General features: G+C 35.8%; 1 protein-coding gene and 1 long non-coding RNA gene across 2 annotated transcripts in view; one reads left to right on the forward strand and one right to left on the reverse strand.

Annotated features, from left to right (window-relative positions):
• Window positions 1–8,445: 8,445 nt before the first annotated feature.
• Window positions 8,446–9,869, reverse strand: LOC144228869 (uncharacterized). The gene is made up of 3 exons (XR_013334296.1): window positions 9,824–9,869; window positions 9,391–9,454; window positions 8,446–8,687 (listed from the first exon to the last, which is right to left on the reverse strand). It is a non-coding gene; the product is annotated as an uncharacterized LOC144228869 (long non-coding RNA).
• An 8,301-nt stretch (window positions 9,870–18,170) lies between these two features.
• LOC144228866 (heat shock factor protein 2-like) overlaps window positions 18,171–18,326 on the forward strand; it is a 33,815-nt gene continuing 33,659 nt past the window's right edge. The window contains exon 1 of the mRNA XM_077760778.1: window positions 18,171–18,316. Coding sequence (XP_077616904.1) covers window positions 18,171–18,316 — 146 coding nt within the window. The remainder of the gene's footprint in view (window positions 18,317–18,326) is intronic.

An 18,326-nucleotide genomic window follows, 5' to 3' on the forward strand; every position in this document is an offset into this window, starting at 1 on the left:
CCCACCCACATACCTTAAAACAAAGCTTACCAGTCCAGTAACTGCCTTTGACAGTCACTCACTTAGCTTTTCTATTACCTCTTAAACATAAATGGACAGGCAAGGACAACCAAAAGTCCGAGGGGAAAAACCTGCAATATCAATGAGAAAGATAAAAATAAGCAAAAATGACTCCAGGAAAAACATAGGTAATTCATCAACAGAGGGATCTTAAAAAAATACTTCTTATTGTATCTTCAGATATATTCAAGAAGATATTATATCTATTGCGTGTATAAAACAAACAAGATCAAGGACAGCATAGCATTAAAAATTAAAAACAGAAATAAAATGTGTTGAAATATGTGCCAAATTAAAATATGAATACTAAAACTTTTACACAGTAATAGAACAACAATATAAGAAATAGAAAATATAAGAGAAAATAAGACATAAATGATTAAGATATCTAATATTAGAGAAAACAGAAATAATAGAAGGGAAGTGATAATAGTTATAAATAATAATCATCATCATCGAAGAAATCTCCTACGTCTGAAGTACTTAGGTGAAAGTCAAATTGAAAGAGCCCATGATGTGTCTGGCTTAATAAATGAAAGAAAGACATACACTGAGCCATATCATTGTAAAACCTCAAAACATTAAATAAAAACAACATATTTAAATTTTCTAGTATGTAAGGGTACCTGGTGGCTCAGTCAGTTTAGTATCCAACTCTTGATTTTGGCTCAGACCATGATCTCATGGTTCCTGAGACTGACTCCCGCATCAGGTTCTGCACTGACAGCCTAGAGCCTGCTTGGGATTCTTGGATTCTCTCTACTCTTTTGCTGCCCCTTTCCCCTCATGTGTGTGTGTTTATGTGTGAGCATGTGCATGCATGTGTATGCATGAACACACTCTCTCTTAAAATAAATAAGTAAACTTTTAAAAATTTTTTAATTAAAAGAAAAACTTTTCCAGTATGGAAGTAAAAACAAATTCCTTAAAAAGGAACAAAATACAGATTGTCATCACAACTATCATAATACTAGATGATAGAAAATTGTGGAAAAATGCTTTCAAAATTCTGAGGGAAAATGATTTTCCACCTAAATCCCTGAATATAATAAAACCATCCTTCAAATGAAAGAGCAGAAACAAGAAGTATTTTCAGATGTGTAAGCCATCTTACATCACAAAATATAGCTACCATGGTGCTTTCAGATGAAATTCCTTTAGGATATACTCCAACAAAAAGGAAGAATAAGCTAAGAACAAGGAAAATGCTAGGGAACAGTGAATCCTATTCAGAAGAACAGTGAAGGCAAGCCCCAAGATGAATGAGTCCCAGAATACCAAGTCATAGAAGAAGAAAGAAAATTCCAAGCAGAATAACTTGGCAGTAAAAAGGTCCACAATTTCATAAACTATATGATAAGAAGTTAAACAAAATTTAATGTGTAATAATGACAAATGATGTAAAGAAAAAAGAAATCAATTAGAAATTCTGCAAGAAAGAAACAACTTAAAAGGAAATATAAATATAATGCTCAATTTGACTTCCCAGGGATCAATATTTACACAATCATAATAACATTTTCAGTGTCTATTGAATTTCATATTGTAGAATCAACTTAGGGACACAGTATGAAAATATTGTGGTTATAGGGTAGAACATAAAGAATGTGAACTTCAATAACAGCAAAATTACAGTGACAAAAGGTGACAAGTAGAAAGAAAAATAAGAGAATTGAAGGAATGAAGAGGGCTACTGCCTGTGATTTATAGAGTAGAAACAAGAGATAGTTTCTCCATACTTAGAGAAATAAGAAATAAATATTAATAAAAAATTATACTATCTAAACTAAAACTATAGCATACAAGATCAAATTTTTGATAAAAATATATTTGGAGATAGGGAGATGTTGAAAAGCTTGGTAAAAGGAAGCTAAATTCTCATCTATCATAGCAAGAAGTCAATAAAGAACATCTAAAACTGATAAATTTAGGAATAGATATAGAAGTACATTTTGGAGATATCTTAGAGATTTTCTAGCTGTGTGACAGCTTAAGTTACTTAACCTCACAGTGCCCATTTCCTCATCTGTAAAATGAGAATGATAATAGTATTTCATGGTGTTTATTTCTGAGGATTATGTGAGCTAATATATGCAAATCCTTTATAATACCCATATAATTCCTTGTGGGTGCTACATACAAATGAATAAATATATATTTGATGCCTTTGATGACTACGACTGGTGGATATGGGGAAGGAAACCACAGGGCTCTTAATTTTCATTATTTATCCTTTATTTTATTTTTTTATTTTATTTCTTTTAACAAGGATACTTATTGCTATGATAAAAAAAATTACTTGTTGAAATAACTTTAAAAATCATGTTTTACCATTTAAAAACTTCAATTCCAAAGCTTAGAGATGCCAAATTTAAACTTACACAATTAATTTTTAAGCTTTGCTATATGCTATTAAAAACCTTTGTAAGGTCAAGTTGAATTAAAGGATTAACGTTGAGTGATACTAGGCCAAATTCTCATCCTTCTATGATCTTTCAGGCAAAACTGTTTGGGTGCTCTACTCCTCTTTGTTAGGCACATGGTACATGGGTTGGTTTTTTTTCTCCTTCACTTCCTTTCATTCCCACACCTCCCCAATTCCCTTTTCTCTTTTATTGTCTTCTCTCCATTTGTATTAGTTGCCTTGCCTAAATTTTAGTATGTTAGTGACCTGTCTTACTGTGCTTACTTATCCCTGAGAGAGGTACTTAACACTCAGTGGACTGGTGACCAGGAAATATGAATTTCAGAAATGAAAGTTTTTTTATCTCTATAACATAGTCATTATCATAATACATGTCATAAATATGATTTATTCAATATTATAAATATAATGCTGAAATGGTTTCTTAAAATCTCAGAAATGACTGTACTTTTTAAATTTAATGAAATAACTTTTTAAAAACATTCAAATAAATATGAATCATACTATAAGAGTATTCCAAACTTCTATTGCCCTAATGAATCATTGAAATAACTCAGAGAAATCATGTGCCTTCAACATCATCTAGACACTTAAAAAAAATACATACCAGCCAATAGAATCACTTACTGTACATTTATGTCTTATAATTAATTTAAAGAAAACTGAATTCATATGTTAAGCATGTTTCATTTCTTTAAAACAACAAAAAAGGAAACTTATATTAACCAAGGGAAGAAAATCTGATCGTAGAACTACAACTCCGAAGTATATTTGTATATTCGGTGATGCAGTTTTGCTAAGAATAACCAATTCTAGTGCTGGGAGAGTGGAACTTAGGGAATTAATCATATTAAACACCATTTGTGGTCTTCTTAGGATGAGATTCAAGTTCTTTAATGGATTAATTTTTATGTGCTATCTTTTTCTGTGGTATTTGTTTTTTAGCTAGGCGCCCAAAAATAGTACTTACATGTAAAGGTCGCAGCAGTAACGCAGCGTGAACAGCAGAGGGAGCTGAAGGGGCAGGCCAGACGGTGAAAGAGAGTCTAGTATTTCACCAGAGTAACCATGCTTGAGCTTGTCTGGGGCATGCATATGGAGAACACCACATCAGGAGGGTGTGCAAAGCGTATTCATGGAAATAGTTGGGAGATTTCTTTATTCTTAAAACTAGTATAAAAATATCAAACTGTACTTAATGGTCCTCATTGTTGCCAAATATTATTTCTGGGGCAAACAGAATGAGGGAAAGATCTTATTGTCAATTTATTTTTTAAATATTTTGGAAACACCATTTTCAAATATTTGAGCACCTCCATCATTACTGTTATGAATACCATCAATTTGTGCAAAGAGTCAAGGCTCCTTACATGAGGATTTTCTACTTTGGAGTAGGGAGTTAAGCCAAAACAAATCTTACTCTTGACTTCTACTAGGAAGGGCTTGTTAGAATGTCCCAGTTACAGACTTACTCCCATCAATGAAGCATGTTTAAATTCCTTTTTACTATCTCTTATCTGTTGTGTCATGTCTTTCTCACTTATTTTTTTCATATATTTTCCTTTGAATTTTATTGATTTTCATTTTTCTTTCATTTCTACAACTCTTTCTCTCCAAATGTCTCCCAATTTTTCTTGCCTATTTTTACTTCTTGTTCGAACCACATTTTATTTCAACTTGCCTTTATTGTTCTTTAATTTCTTTTTCTAATATTTTTTAATGTTTATTTATTTTGGAGAAAGACAGAGTGTGAGGGAGGGAGAGGCAGAGAGGGAGACACAGAATCTGAAGCAGGCTCCAGGCTCTGAGCTGTCACCACAGAGCCCAACGCAGAGTTCAAACTCACAAACCGGGAGATCATGACCTGAGCTGAAGTCAGATGTTCAATCGACTGAGCCACCCAGGTGCCCCCATCTGTATTTCTACCATCCATAAAATTCCCTTCTTCTATAATGTTAGCCATTATCTCAAGAAAATTTTTCATTTTCTTTTTTCATATTTATTGTAAAGCTGCCTCTTTTCCCCTTTTGGGTCATGGAAAAAAACAATATCTGTGGCTTTATTCACTAATTTACTTATTTTATAAATCTTTAACAGATGCCTACAGTATATAAGGCACTTGGTAGGCACCACAGTTGAGGAGTAGCAATAAAGAATGAATAAGGAAGATGAATTAAAAAACCATGATTTCTTTCCTCTCTTGTCCATAATATAATAAGAAATAGATACAAATAAAGATAAAGGCAGTATAATATCAGTACCATCAGAAAAATATATTTTTCTCTGGTGATATAGGAATGACATGAAAACCCCTTATAAGGAGGCAATCTCTGTGAGGAATCTTGAGCAATGGAAGGATATCAGTGGAAGGGGTCTGAGAACAAAATGAACAATAACATGAGAAGAAAGAGAGAATGATTTAATCATGTCAAAGCATAGGGCTTATGTGAATAATGGCTGGAAATTTTGTACATTATTTGTCAGACAATAAAGATGGTCCCTCTGCAATACTCATAATCATCTCTACCTTTTGGTAAACCTTTTCCACCTTTCTGTAAACTCAATGGAAAAGACTGAATATCATGATTACCTATTCTCATTCTTTTTTAAACTTTTTATCTGTTGTAAAATGGGTAAAAAGAGTATTTAATTCATCAGGGTTTGATGAAAATTAAATGAGTTAATAAATGTAAAGTACTTATAACTGTTCCTGAAACATAGTAAGTGCTATAAAAGTGTTTCTTCTGCTTGATGTTTTTGTTATGTTAAAAGGTTAATTGAGGGCAATTCAAATACCCTATATTCCTTCCGTGAAGTTTTTTCTAATTTTTCCAACCCACTCTGATCTTTTACTTTATTGTACTCCTTGTTTGTGTTATCTAGTTAATATTTAATTATTCTGTAATTACTTGGGTATTTTCATTTTATGTGTTCATGAGGTCATAAGATCCTTTTGGCAGGTTGCACAAAGCATTGCATACTTGCTTGATTTGTGGAACTAATATGATTGAGGACACCTAATAAGACTCAAAGAAACATTAGCTAAACTAATCAATGCATTCCATATCTTACAAGTGAATAAGAAACTAGTATGAAATATAAGCCTGCTCATTCATTAGTGGAAATTGATAACTCTGTGGGGTGCCTGGGCAGCTCAGTTGGTTAAGCATCTGACACTTGATCTCAGCTCAGGTCTTGATCTCAGGGTCATGAGTTCAAGCCCTGCATTGGGGTCTGCACTGAGCATGAAGCCTACTTAAAGAAAAAATAATAATAAAAAGAAAATAAATAAAGGAAGAAAGAAAATTATAAATAAACTCAGAAGATGGCTAAGACCTGTTCAAATAAACTAACAGCGTTTTACTGTTTGGGGGTTATTTGACAGTATCATGGGATATTTCTTGGCCACTTACTGTTACATACCAATCTATCCATAATAAATTCGTTATTTAACTAAATTTTCACAACTGTATGAGACCTTATAAATGATTGAGGCTCAGAGAGATTCACAGTCATGCTGTCAATAATAATGACAGATCTAGAGTCCAAATCTGTGTCTACAAAACTCCAAGTACAGTTGACCCTTAACACAGATTTGAAACGCATGGCCCCACTTACAAGCAAATTATATTCAATACAGTGCAGTACTATAAATATGCGTTCTCTTCCTTATGATTTTCTTAATTACATTTTCTTTTCTCTAACTTACTTTATTGTAAGAATAAAGAATATCAACTGTTTCCATTATTGGTAAAGCTTCTGGTCAACAGTAGATTAATAGCAGTTAATTTTGGGGGGGATTCAAAAGTTGTACATGGATTTTCCACTGCATGGGGGTCAGTGTCCCAAGCCCTTGTGTTGTTCAAGGGTTAACTGTATGTGCTCTTTCTTCTGTAACATCTTCTATTGATAGAGGTAAGATAATTGGTGAAAAATGTTATTTTTGGACTAAAGAGGTATATTTCATAGGCAAACAATTATGGAGATACAAATAAAGTAAGAATAAAAAATCAAAATGCATATTTCTAGAAATATCTATGGAAATCTAGCAAGAACCATCAAATGTCAAAAGTTATTTGATTTAAAAGTTTTAATTCTGCAAGCTTATTGTAAAGTCACAATACATATTAATATTGAAATTTTTCAATGGTGAAACAAATACTTTTATTTTACGGGTGGTATGAAAAATGTTGGACACATGTTTACTGAGAGATCAAAGTCCATAACAATAAAATGCTTTGATTTTTATTTCATGTTTTTAAAGATCTGTCTAAATTTTTTCTTGACCCCAAGACTGAGTCATTTCTTTGATAATTTGGTGAAGGATTAACACATCATTAAATAGAGCCTGCCATTATGTCCACTCCTTTAGCCAGCTCTGGCTATTAACTTAATAGTTAAGTTACCTAAAAATCTGCTTAACTGAATAATTAAGTTACCTAAAACTCTGCTCCTCTCGTGCATTCAAAACAATGTTCACTTTTCAAAACAATGTTTATTAAGTACCTGTGATGTGCCAGGCATTCCTCTAGGATCTTGGGATAGATATATCAGTGAGAAATCAAAGATACTCACCCTTGCAGAAAAAACAAAAAGGGATTAGGGATGCATGAAAGGGTGGTGATAAGAAATTGTTGCAATGTTTTTAGTTTATTTATTTATTTATTTTGAGAGAGAGAGAGAGAGAGAAAGCAGGAGAGGGGCAGAAAGAGAGGAGAGAGAGAATCCCAAGCAGGTCCTGCACTATTAGCACAGAGCTTGATACTGGGCTTGATCCCATGTGAGATCATGACCTGAGCTGAAATCAAGAGTCAGATGCTCAACACACCCAGGCACTCCAGAAATCACTGCAATTTAAATAGGCTGGTCAGGATGGTCTCCATAGAAAAGATGGCATTTGACCAAACACTTGAGGGAGTTAGGGAAAATGCATTCCAGGTAGAGGCTTAGTATCCCTAAAAAGTACTCCTAAGAGGATTCTTAGGGAAAATGCATTTTAGGCAAAGAAGCTGTTTGTGCAAAGGCCCTAAGGCAAGGTGTTCCTGATATTTTTGAAGAACAGTAACGAGTCCAGTATAGTTGGAAAGAAATGAGAGTAGTAACAGATGAGTTTAGGGACGAGCTTGTGGGCTTTTACTTAAAGGGAAATAGGCAGCCCTTGTAGAATTTTGAGCAGAGGAGTGATATGCTTTGATGTATATTTGCAATGAAAAATAAATAGCATAAGGCCGTATAATAACTTATTTAAACATAATTTTAAAGTAGTAGGCTAGCAAAGGGGAGAAATAAATTGACTACACCCAAAATATTGATTTTTTTTCTTCTTGGATATTAAAAATTGTGTATTCCTTAAATCTTTTCTAGTTAAGGATAAATATCAAAGAGTAAACTATAATTCTAATAGAGAGAAATCATTCTCTATTCACCTAGGCTTAGAATAATGCCTTATTGTATCATCATAAACTTTTGATCATTAAAATTAGAATGTTAATAGCCTTTAAAATGTATTTATCAGCTTTATCCAGTCATAAATCACCTAGGTTAGTAAATATTTTTATTAGTATTGCTTTAATATGCAGAATCATTGGATTTTTTGGATGACCTGCATTTTTGGTGCAGTTAAAGATCACAAATCTGCAGAGAGCCCATTAGCAATCTCAGCTGCCAGGCTTCCAACAATGCCAGTGTGCAGGTGAGGAGGAATGAATAGGTAAAACCAGGGAAGGATAGGAATCCTGCCACAAGCCAGGTAGGAATGGATGGTCAGCACATCTTATCACAATATTCAATGGGGAGGGTGAACTTCTTCCCTACATAGGCCAGCACTGAGGCCCAAAAAAGGGAAGCCAAGGAATAGTTGGGCTGCTGTAATGCTCACCTAGTGTGTTAGTTTGCTAAGACTGTCTTAAGAAAATGTCACAGTCCAGGTATCTTAAGCAACAGAAATTTATTTTGTCACAGTTCTGAAGGAGAGAAGTACAAGAGCAATGTTGTCAGGTTTGGTTTCTTCTGAGACTTCTTTCCTTGGGTTGCAGATGTCCACCTTCTCATTATATCCTCGAATGCTTACTCCTCTGCATGTTTTCTGTGTCATAATCTCTTGTTATAAGAACACCAGTTGTACTGGATAAGGGACCATCCACATGACTTCATTAATTACTCCTTTAAGGGCCCAATCTCCAAAGAGTTACATTCTGAAGTACTGGAAATTAAGATTTCAACATATAAATTGGGTGGCTATGGATAGGAGAAGGAGGAAGGACAGAATCCAGCCCATAACACCTAGCATCAAGATCTAAATGATCCATCTGGTTGAAGCAAGACTTGGGACCAGAACTCCCAATTATCTAACTAGGCAGTAGGCAAAGTAAGAGAACCCAAACATGTTTTTGTTTGTGTTTGTTTTATCGATGGCAGATTTTAATATTTTCATAAAGTATCAAAGCAATCATTATGAAAATGCAGAACTTCACTATAGTTTCTTTTCTTACTTTAATGTTTATGTATTTATTTTGAGGGAGATGAAGAGAGAGAGCAAGGAAGTGTGTATGCATTGGGGAGGGGCAGAGAGAGGGAGGGAGAGAATCCCAAGCAGGCTCTGCCTCACAAAAAGTGAGATCATGACCTGAACCATAATCAAGAATCTGCTGCTTAACTGACTGAGCCACCGAGGTGCCCCTGTTATGCTTGGTAATATAAAGTCTTTCTTGGCTGAGCACTAAGGGAGCAGCCCAGCCAAGTGAATGGGCATTAGAGGCAGGGGCCCTGGGCCTAGCATCGTAATTGGATTGCAAATCAGAAAACTCTGACTGAATCCCAGTTATAGGGTTCAGAGGAGTAAAGAGAGTCAGAAGGGAAGACTGTCACTGTAGATTGGAAAAGCCAAGCACTCATGCTGGACATACCTGATATGAGACCTGGGTTACCAGGTTTGGTTTGAATTCCATGAGGATCCTCGAAGGGTAAATCCTAAAAAGGTGGTGGAAAGACATATGCTTTAAGGCGAGAAAGTTCTAAATCAAAAAACTAAATATGTATTATACTGACTGTGATCTATGAAATGTGATCAAACTTCTCTGGGTCTCAATTTCAGTTTCCATAATGCTAGTTCCTTCCTTTACTCTTTTCCCCAAAGCTGACAAGGACTGGAGGAGATCATTACTGACAATTACATGTTTAATACACTGAAATGTAAACCAGAACTACACAGACCCAGAAACAGCTTATCTTCAATCACCAATGACTGCAAAGCCATGTATGTAATAAAATCTATAGTTTTCTGGTTTTGTATTAATTGGTTACAGATACCAAAAAATAAAGTACTCCTTTAATCTGTACCTAATAGTCAAAACTCCCTCTAACACCAAATATTAGATCCTTTTCTATCAAGCTTAAGTGTTTGTTATTGCCATGGAAGCATGATGTTGACTTTTCTGGTTGCTAGGAGCGTCATAGTGTTGGATACGTATACAATAGCATTCTGTTAGCTCAGATGTGGGGCTTTTTAATCAGCAGGACCTTTTCTCTATATACCAGTAAAATAGTTGGAAGGGTAGATTTACCATGCAAATCATACATGAAAATCTGAATTAACTAATTTAAAAAATAAAAGTGTGACTATTTAAAGACATGTTTATGGGTTTTTTGTTCCTTGTTTTTTTGCAGCAGCATCTTTCAGAATGAAATAAATAAATAAATGAAAGCCTTGAAACAAAGCGGATGCCCACCAGTACGTAGCAGAATGGTTAAACATATTGTGCTTCACACACACCATGGAATACCATGGAGTCATCAAAAGAAGTAAATTATAGCTACGTTAGTTGACTTGAAAGAATTTCCACTCTGCATTGTCAAGCAAGAAAGGCAAAATGCAGAAAATTAGGTATGTGCAGCAATGCTCACAGCAGCATTACTCACAATAGCCAGAAGTGGCACCATTTAAAATTTAAAACATATTAATTATAATTTTCATTAAATTTTAAATTCTACATAATTCTTAATATTTAAGCTTAAGCATACTAATGTAATTTTAATTTCTCAATTTTTTGCATTTATCTTAAATAATATTTTATGAAATATATTCAAATCTGGATTTTAAGTATAATTGTGCCTTGAAAATGATTACATTTTTAATACTTTGATTATTACCATCAACAAAACGCAAATCATGTGAAAATCATGGTAACAACCTAACTATTATTTTGTTGAAATAAAGGCAAGAAAACACAATTTTATAGAACAAACATATGATAATTTATGAATTATGTATGTCTTTATTTTATTGATCATCTAAGACACCATTTCCCAACCAACAGAATGCTAGACAGTAATAATTCAATGTGGTCAGTTTGGATATTTTGCCAACTTAGTGTCTTATAATACTATAGCTTTATATATTTCTTTCAAATTTGTTGTTATGAAGACATTTATCAAGATAGGAAGAGAGACATATTTTATTTAACAGTTTGTTAACTTCAACAATTTGTTAACATGATCTTTAAGCGTTCTAAAATATGTATGTGGGCCTCCATTTTTACTTTAAGCCGGGTTACCCAAATCTTCCAGACTGGCCTGGAAAGCCCTCTGAATACAGGGCCTACCAGAATCCTAAGATTAGGGTACTTACAGAAGGGCATAGTCTCTGGCTCCAGGTATCTTGAAGCTTAGGTTAGTCAACAGTGGAGAAAGCCAATACACTGTATCTAGCCAATACACATATGCTGAACTTCATTTTACCAAGGAAAAATCAAGTCCACATCCCTTATCTTAATTAACAAAATTTGAGAAGTTGATGAAATAAAAACTAAAATTAAGACCAACCCTTCAGAGAGTAGGCTTTTGATTAGTCTTCTAAGTGCTAACTAACCACCCCTGGAGTATGCATTCCTAATTAGGGTATTTCAAATGCTAACTAACTGCCCTTAGGGATACATTGCAATGAATTATCACACTACAGACCATTGTTGAAATGGAAGTATTTTAAAATAAATTATAGCAAATGTAACAATAATTATATATAAAGTCTTTATAAATAAGAGTCCTACCACTAATTTGCAGTTCTTTAATGTGTTCTTGTAAGTCCTTGATTCAGAGAATGTAAGACTTTTCTCTGGAAAGTCAAGTCATTCAGTTCTATCTATTCTAACCACACTGTGAGCCCACACGCAAAAAAGGACATTTCCCTAGATGCTGCTCATAGTACTTGGCTAAACTTTAAAGAAGTTAGAAGTATTCCATTATTGCCATCTCTCCCTACACACCTCTCAGATCATGCCACACGTCCATGACAGTGGTTAATTGCTAACTGAAGCCAGTTGCTCCAGTTATGAGTAGATTTGTCTTTAAGGTATAAGTAGATTTCTATACTCAAGCCATATAATCCAGATTAATTTAATTGTTGAAGGGACTCAGGTCTTCATCATCAAATGATTTGAATACAATGATCATTTAAAATCAACTATCTAGAAAGATGAAATCCAAACATATATCTTAGCCGCTACTCCCACTTGGAGCAATACCAGTCCCAAGGGAATGGAAACTGGAACCCTATCATGATGCTATTCTAGTAGAAATAATGGAAAGCTTGTATCACAGACCGCGTTGCTATCTACTACATTTTTCTAATGCTTCCAGTCTTTTTAAATTTTCTGACCTTAAGTTTTCTTTCTTATCAATCTCTCTCTTTGTGGGTCTGGGCCTCTATTGGGAAATTTGTGGGATACATGAAGTTCCTATTTATCATCCAGTTGTCGGGATACCTGTGAAAGAGTACCTTCACCCTGCTTCTGGGATGGCTAAATAAGAACTGTATTTAAATTTTAGATCACTCATCTGCACTGGCTGCTATACAAGTTATTTGGCTTAGCTTGATGTGTCCCTGCTTCCTGTCCAATAACAGTAACTGGAAAAGGCTATCGTTAGTGTGACCAACCATCGTGGTTTGCCTGGGTCTGAGGGACTACCTGTGGCATAGGATTTTCAGTACTAAAATAGAAAGTCCTGTGCAAACCTGGACTTGTCACCTTTTGTTGGGTGATGGATCAGATTTTAACAAATTTGGCATATAGTGGAAGTTTTCCGTAGAGCCAGCCCCAGTCTGGTACAAGTGTTACTAACACATGTCCTACTCAAAAGCTTTACTCAGCCAGGGCCTCTGCACCCAAGTTGTAGCCTTAGAAAATAGAAGGTTCTTCTTTGATCTTCTTAAAATTTTTAAGAAATTACCTTTCACAATTTTTTAGCTCTCTACTTATTCAAAAGCCTACTATAGGATCTTTAAGCATTTTGTCACTGTTATCAAAGTATTGTTTGTTTTAAAGACAAATGACCTCAATCCTGGCACTATAACATTACATTAATGTCTGGCATTTCCAGGATTCTGGTATTTGTTACACTAATAGTTCTTGAATCATGTGCCTCTGACTTGAGCTATCCTTAAGTTTTCTGTCTCTTTATTTTTCTTCTTTTTTAAAATAATTTTTTTTCATGTAGTTATTTTTGAGAGACAGAGTGAGACAGAGCATGAACGAGGGAGGGGCAGAGGGAGAAGGAGACACAGAATCTGAAACAGGCTTCAGGCTCTAAGCTAGCTGTCAGCACAGAGCCCGACGCAGGGCTCGAACCTGTGAACTGTGAGATCATGACCTGAGCCGAAGTCGGACACTTAACCAAGTAAGCCACCCAGGCGCCCCTATTTTCTCCTCTTATAAACACTAAAAAGTATATATGGAGTAAGATCGATTAACTTATAAGTAGTTTCCTCGTGATTTTAAAAAAATTAATGTTTATTTTTGAAAGAGAGAGAGAGAGAGAGAGAGAGAGAGACAGAGGGTGGGTGAGGGGCAGAGAGAAAGAAAGACACAGAATCTGAAGCAGGCTCCAGGCTCTGAGCTATTAGCACAGAGCCTGAGGCGGGGCTCAAACCCCCGAACAGTGAGATCACGACCTGAGCTGAGATGCTCAACCAACTGAGCCACCCAAGTGCCCCAGGAGTTTCCTTATCATTAAGTAGAGTACATTCTATGCAAAGGGTTTCTAAAACTGAAATTATTCATTCAACAAATATCTATTGAGCAGTTCCTATATTATTAGCACTATGTTCACTGTTAAGGATATAACAGTGAACATTGTAAGCACAATCTTTCAGGCCAATAAGGGCTGCTCAGAAGTCAATGAGCAGTAGCAGTGTGGTAAATATCATGAGGCTCAAGGTCTATATGCCATGGAACATATGAGAAGAACAACTAATGCCAAATACTTGGAACCATGGAAGACTAAATGGTCTTAACACTCAACTGTTCATTTATTCATTGATTAATTCAACGCATATTTATTGAGAGTTGAACATGTATAAGCCACTCTGATAGCTATTGCAGATGAAAATAAATATAAATAGGACATAATCTTTATGTTGGAGTTTCGTAGTCTAGTATAAAAATGCATGTAAATAATTACAATATGATATAGTAAGTGCTATAATAAAGGTCTCCAGGGAAGGTTCATAAAAGTGATGACTTCTGTATGGAATTCTACTCTTCCTTGAAAGTTAAGCAGAAACTTGAGGTATAATGGGGTAGAAGAAGGGCTCTCTACACAGAGGCAACATCTTGTGGAAATATGAAGAAGTGTGAAAGAACATGACCAGTAGGGTATCAAGCAGTTGGGTGTAGCTAAAGGTAGGGGTAAGGTGAAGAGTGATAGACAATGACTGGAAAGACAGGTGGGATCAGAGCAGAAAAGATCTTTTATGCCATCTTAAGGGGTTTGAATTTATTTTGAAATTTATGGAAAGCTACTGAATGGTTTTAAGTCAGGAAGTGACCTTTACAGATTTGTGTTTCAGAAAGATACCTCTAAAGATTGTACGGTGGCCTGGAGGAAGAAGTATTTTTATCTGACCCTCAAAACCACTCTGTGAAGTATGTATAACAAGTATTTTCACTCATATTTTATATATAAGCATCTAGGACTTGGAGGTGTCTACTGATTTTCCTAAGGCCCATGGGTCATTCCAAAATTGAAGAAACTCAGCAGCTTGTCCTGATAGGAATGTAGATGGAAGCCTCTGTGCAGTTCCCCTTTGGTTTCAGTCATACTATCCTTGAAAATAATCTTTAAAAGCTAGTTCTGCTTGCACTACTGATTCCAACTAGTTTTGGGGTAGTTGATTAGGTAGAATTTGTACAATCTGAATCAGAGGCTTTGAAGCATCAAAGTGTCTCACAATATGTTATTCTGTTTCCTAAGTAAAATCCTAGGCCACTCATATTTTCTGATGTTATTCTAAATCTTCTAAATCTTACACCTGGGCTGGAAATGAGTCATAGAAATATTTCAACTTTTAAGTTTTCAGTCAACAGGAGGAAATTCACTTTAAGAAAGTGACATTTTTATTCTCTAATACTGTAAATATTTCAAAATTGTGAACTCTGTGTCAAATGAGTTTCTTCTTATATTTGTGAGATTTGTAGGTGCAAATAACTATGAATTAGCTTGATTTAGTTTTCTTCCTTTCTCAGTTTTATAACTGAGTGTCATATAATTGCAAGTGGGTCAATAATGATTTTCTCTTCCCCCCAAAAATGTCTCTAGTAAGTACTTAAATTTTGTTTATAGATGACAATAAATACTAAGGATTCAGTTCATAGAAAAAGAAAACAATAGTTTAAATTATTTCTGTAACATCTGGATTTCGTTAAGAGGTGAAGGGTGAGTAACAAAAAGTCTGTACTTATAGCAGAGAAAGGTCAGTTTACTAATTTTTTCTTTAGAATAGTGGTTCTCAGGATCAGCAGCATCTGCATTACCTGGGAACTTGTTAGAAACCTGAGCCTCAGATCTAGTTGGTAGAGTAGAAGGAAAAGCGATCTGTTTTTTTCTGAAGCCCTCCAGGCAATTCTAATGTAGGCTAAAGTTTGAGGCACACTGGTATAGAGGAAAAAAAAACATGTTTCAGACTATGAAAGACATGGTTTAAATTCCAAAGTAATGTGATTTTAGACACATCATCTATTTCCTGGTCATATCACTAGGCTTCCTGGTTAACAACTTATCCCCTTAGCTGGTCTCATGAGTGGATGGATACTATCCAAAGTGATAACTGCTTGTTTGTTATATTGACCGTCGTCCCCCCTCCACGTGATTTGGATGCATGTTTAAGTTGGAAAACCATTGATTTATAAGATGCAATATATTGAAAGCAGACCAGCTACAGAACCTGAAGAGCTCAATGCAGAAGGAAAATGCAGGCTACCTTCTTCAAAAATGAAGAATTTCAAGGCGGTGACAACAAAGCATTAAACCAACCATCAAAGTACAGAGCCCTATAACCCATAAGCCTACAGTTGTACAGGTTGAATGCCCAAAGAGTAGCGTCTGCTTGTATCTAACCACACCTTTTTTTTTTTTTAAGATGGAAATACTACAATGCCATGAAAGTAGGCCACATTTTCCCCTCAGACACTATCAATCTTCCCTCCTGAGCTGTCACTCTCCATGCTTATTAGCCTCCTATCTATTCTCACTTTTGCCTTCCTTTCAGCTATATGTATGCAATTGTACTATACAAGACCCAACTTAAGGTCACCATCCTCCGTTACATCTTCCTTTGCTACTTTAATTTACTTAATCATCTTTCTAGTATTTTATAGTATTTTTATGCCATAATTTGAGTTCTGAAAAAAAACTAATGACTGCTGATCATTGTGTTTATCTTGTTTCTTGAGTTAGAATATAAGTATCTTAAGCATTGAGGTGATGCCATCATCATACAATGCAAAGAGCACAGGCTTTTTTTTTTTTAACTTTTGTTTATTTTTGAGAGATAGAGCATAAATGGAGGAGGAGCAGAGAGAGAGGGAGACACAGAATTTGAAGCAGGCTCTAGGCTCTCAGCTGTCAGCACAGAGCCTGATGCGAGACTCCAACCCATGGACTGTGAGATCATGACCTGAACTGATGTCGGTTGCTTAATCAACTGAGCCGCCCAGGTGCCCCTGAGCACAGGCTTTTGAGCTTAATAAACCCTGGGTGTAAATTCCCTCTCTCATTTACTAGCTGCCATATAGGTAAATTAATTCAGTTTTGGGCCTTAGAATCTTCATTAGAAAAATGGTATGAAAAGATCTGCTTTGGGGCCTGGGTGGCTTAGTCGGTTAAGCGTCCGACTTTCGCTTAGGTCATGATCTCGCGGTTTGTGGGTTCGAGCCCCGCGTCGGGCTCTGTGCTGACTGCCAGCTCAGAGCCTGGAGCCTGCTTCAGATTCTGTGTCTCCCTTTCTCTCTGACCCTCCCCTGCTCACGCTGTCTCTATTTCTCCTAGAAATAAATAAAACATTTTTAAAAAATTAAAAAAAAAGAAAGATCTGCTTTATTGGGTTGTTGTGAGGGTTAAGTGAGATAATATGTACAAAGCTTTGGGCATATATAGGTGTTCCGAAATATTAGTTCTTGAATGCAGGTACATTGGATGTATCCTGCCATATATCTGATTTTGCTTCAGCAAACAGATGAGAGCTGATCACAAAGTCACTATTCAATAAAAATCTGCTCATTGGAAATTGTATGTATTTTATTTTCAATGTATTATTTTTCACATACCCAGGAAGTAAACAAACCCTGTGGTGAATTTTTTTTTAATTTTTCATGTTTATTTATTGAGAGAGAGAGAGAGAGAAAGAGACAAACCATGAGCAGGGGAGGGGCAGAGAGAGAGGGAGACACAGAATCTGAAGCAGGCTCCCGGCTCAGCTGTCAGCACAGAGCCTGGCGCAGGGGCTTGAACTCAGGAGCCATGAGATCATCACCTGAGCTGAAGTTGGACGCTTACCTGATTGAGCCACCCAGGTGTCCCTTCTGTGGTGAATTTTGTATAAAATGTTATTATCTCTGATTTTTGTGTAAATTGTTATATTCACATGCTGACTTTTGCAAAAAAAAAAAAGGTTTAATTTTGTACAATTCTTCTGTATTTCCACACCTATTATCTTACATGGGTAAAAAGAGGGATACTCTTATTTCCAATGAGAAGAGGAAGTCTGGCACTGACAGATTAAGAGATTACTCTAAATTACACAGACCAGTGTAATTTAATATCCACTAAACTGTCGTTGAAGCTGGGTTTATATTCAGATACACTGACTCCTTGTCCACTTTTTTCCTCCACTACATCAGACAATCCCTGGGAAACAAGAATATACCTGTTAAGTATATGCAGAAATTATTCTTTTATTAAAAGGGCATACAGTTGGCATTCACTGTGTGTTAAATTAAAAACAGCATGTAAGGTCTATTACTGAACCTCGTTCACTTAAGTACATACTTAGTTAAGAGTTATTATTCAAATTCCTCGTTTTGATAAACGTATTTTAATGGAACTGTTCTCGCCTAATGAAAATTTAACTGCAAGACTTACTATTTTTAAGACCGTTTCAATTTGGGGCCTAGCACATCATGTTCGAAAGGTGCTTCCCTACCCCGCCCCTTCTCCTCATGTGAATTATTATACTTCCTCCTGCCTGGTGTAAACCACACTTTGCCTGCCAAACTTATGGCTGAATACCCCCGAGGACTTTCTCCAGCCTCCCAGCCACCGCTCAGAAACCCAAAGCCGTTTCCACGTGAAACAACCAAACACAGTCCACTAAGCCTAAGGTCCACTACAGTGACGGCTCGCGTATAAAAGGCGAATGAGAAGGCAGCGCCCCCTTCTGCTCCCACCCCCTCCTCGACTGCATCATCCAATCGATTTTCTTTGTCGTGTGGTCTGCGCCTCGGATTGGTCGGAAACGGGACCAGCGCGAGACCAGTGCGCACGGACCGAACGCCGAGACTTGTCCGTCAAG

This window comes from Crocuta crocuta, unplaced genomic scaffold (genome assembly GCF_008692635.1).
Source record: "Crocuta crocuta isolate KB4526 unplaced genomic scaffold, BGI_CrCroc_1.0 scaffold305, whole genome shotgun sequence".
Classification (NCBI taxonomy): Eukaryota; Metazoa; Chordata; class Mammalia; order Carnivora; family Hyaenidae; genus Crocuta; species Crocuta crocuta.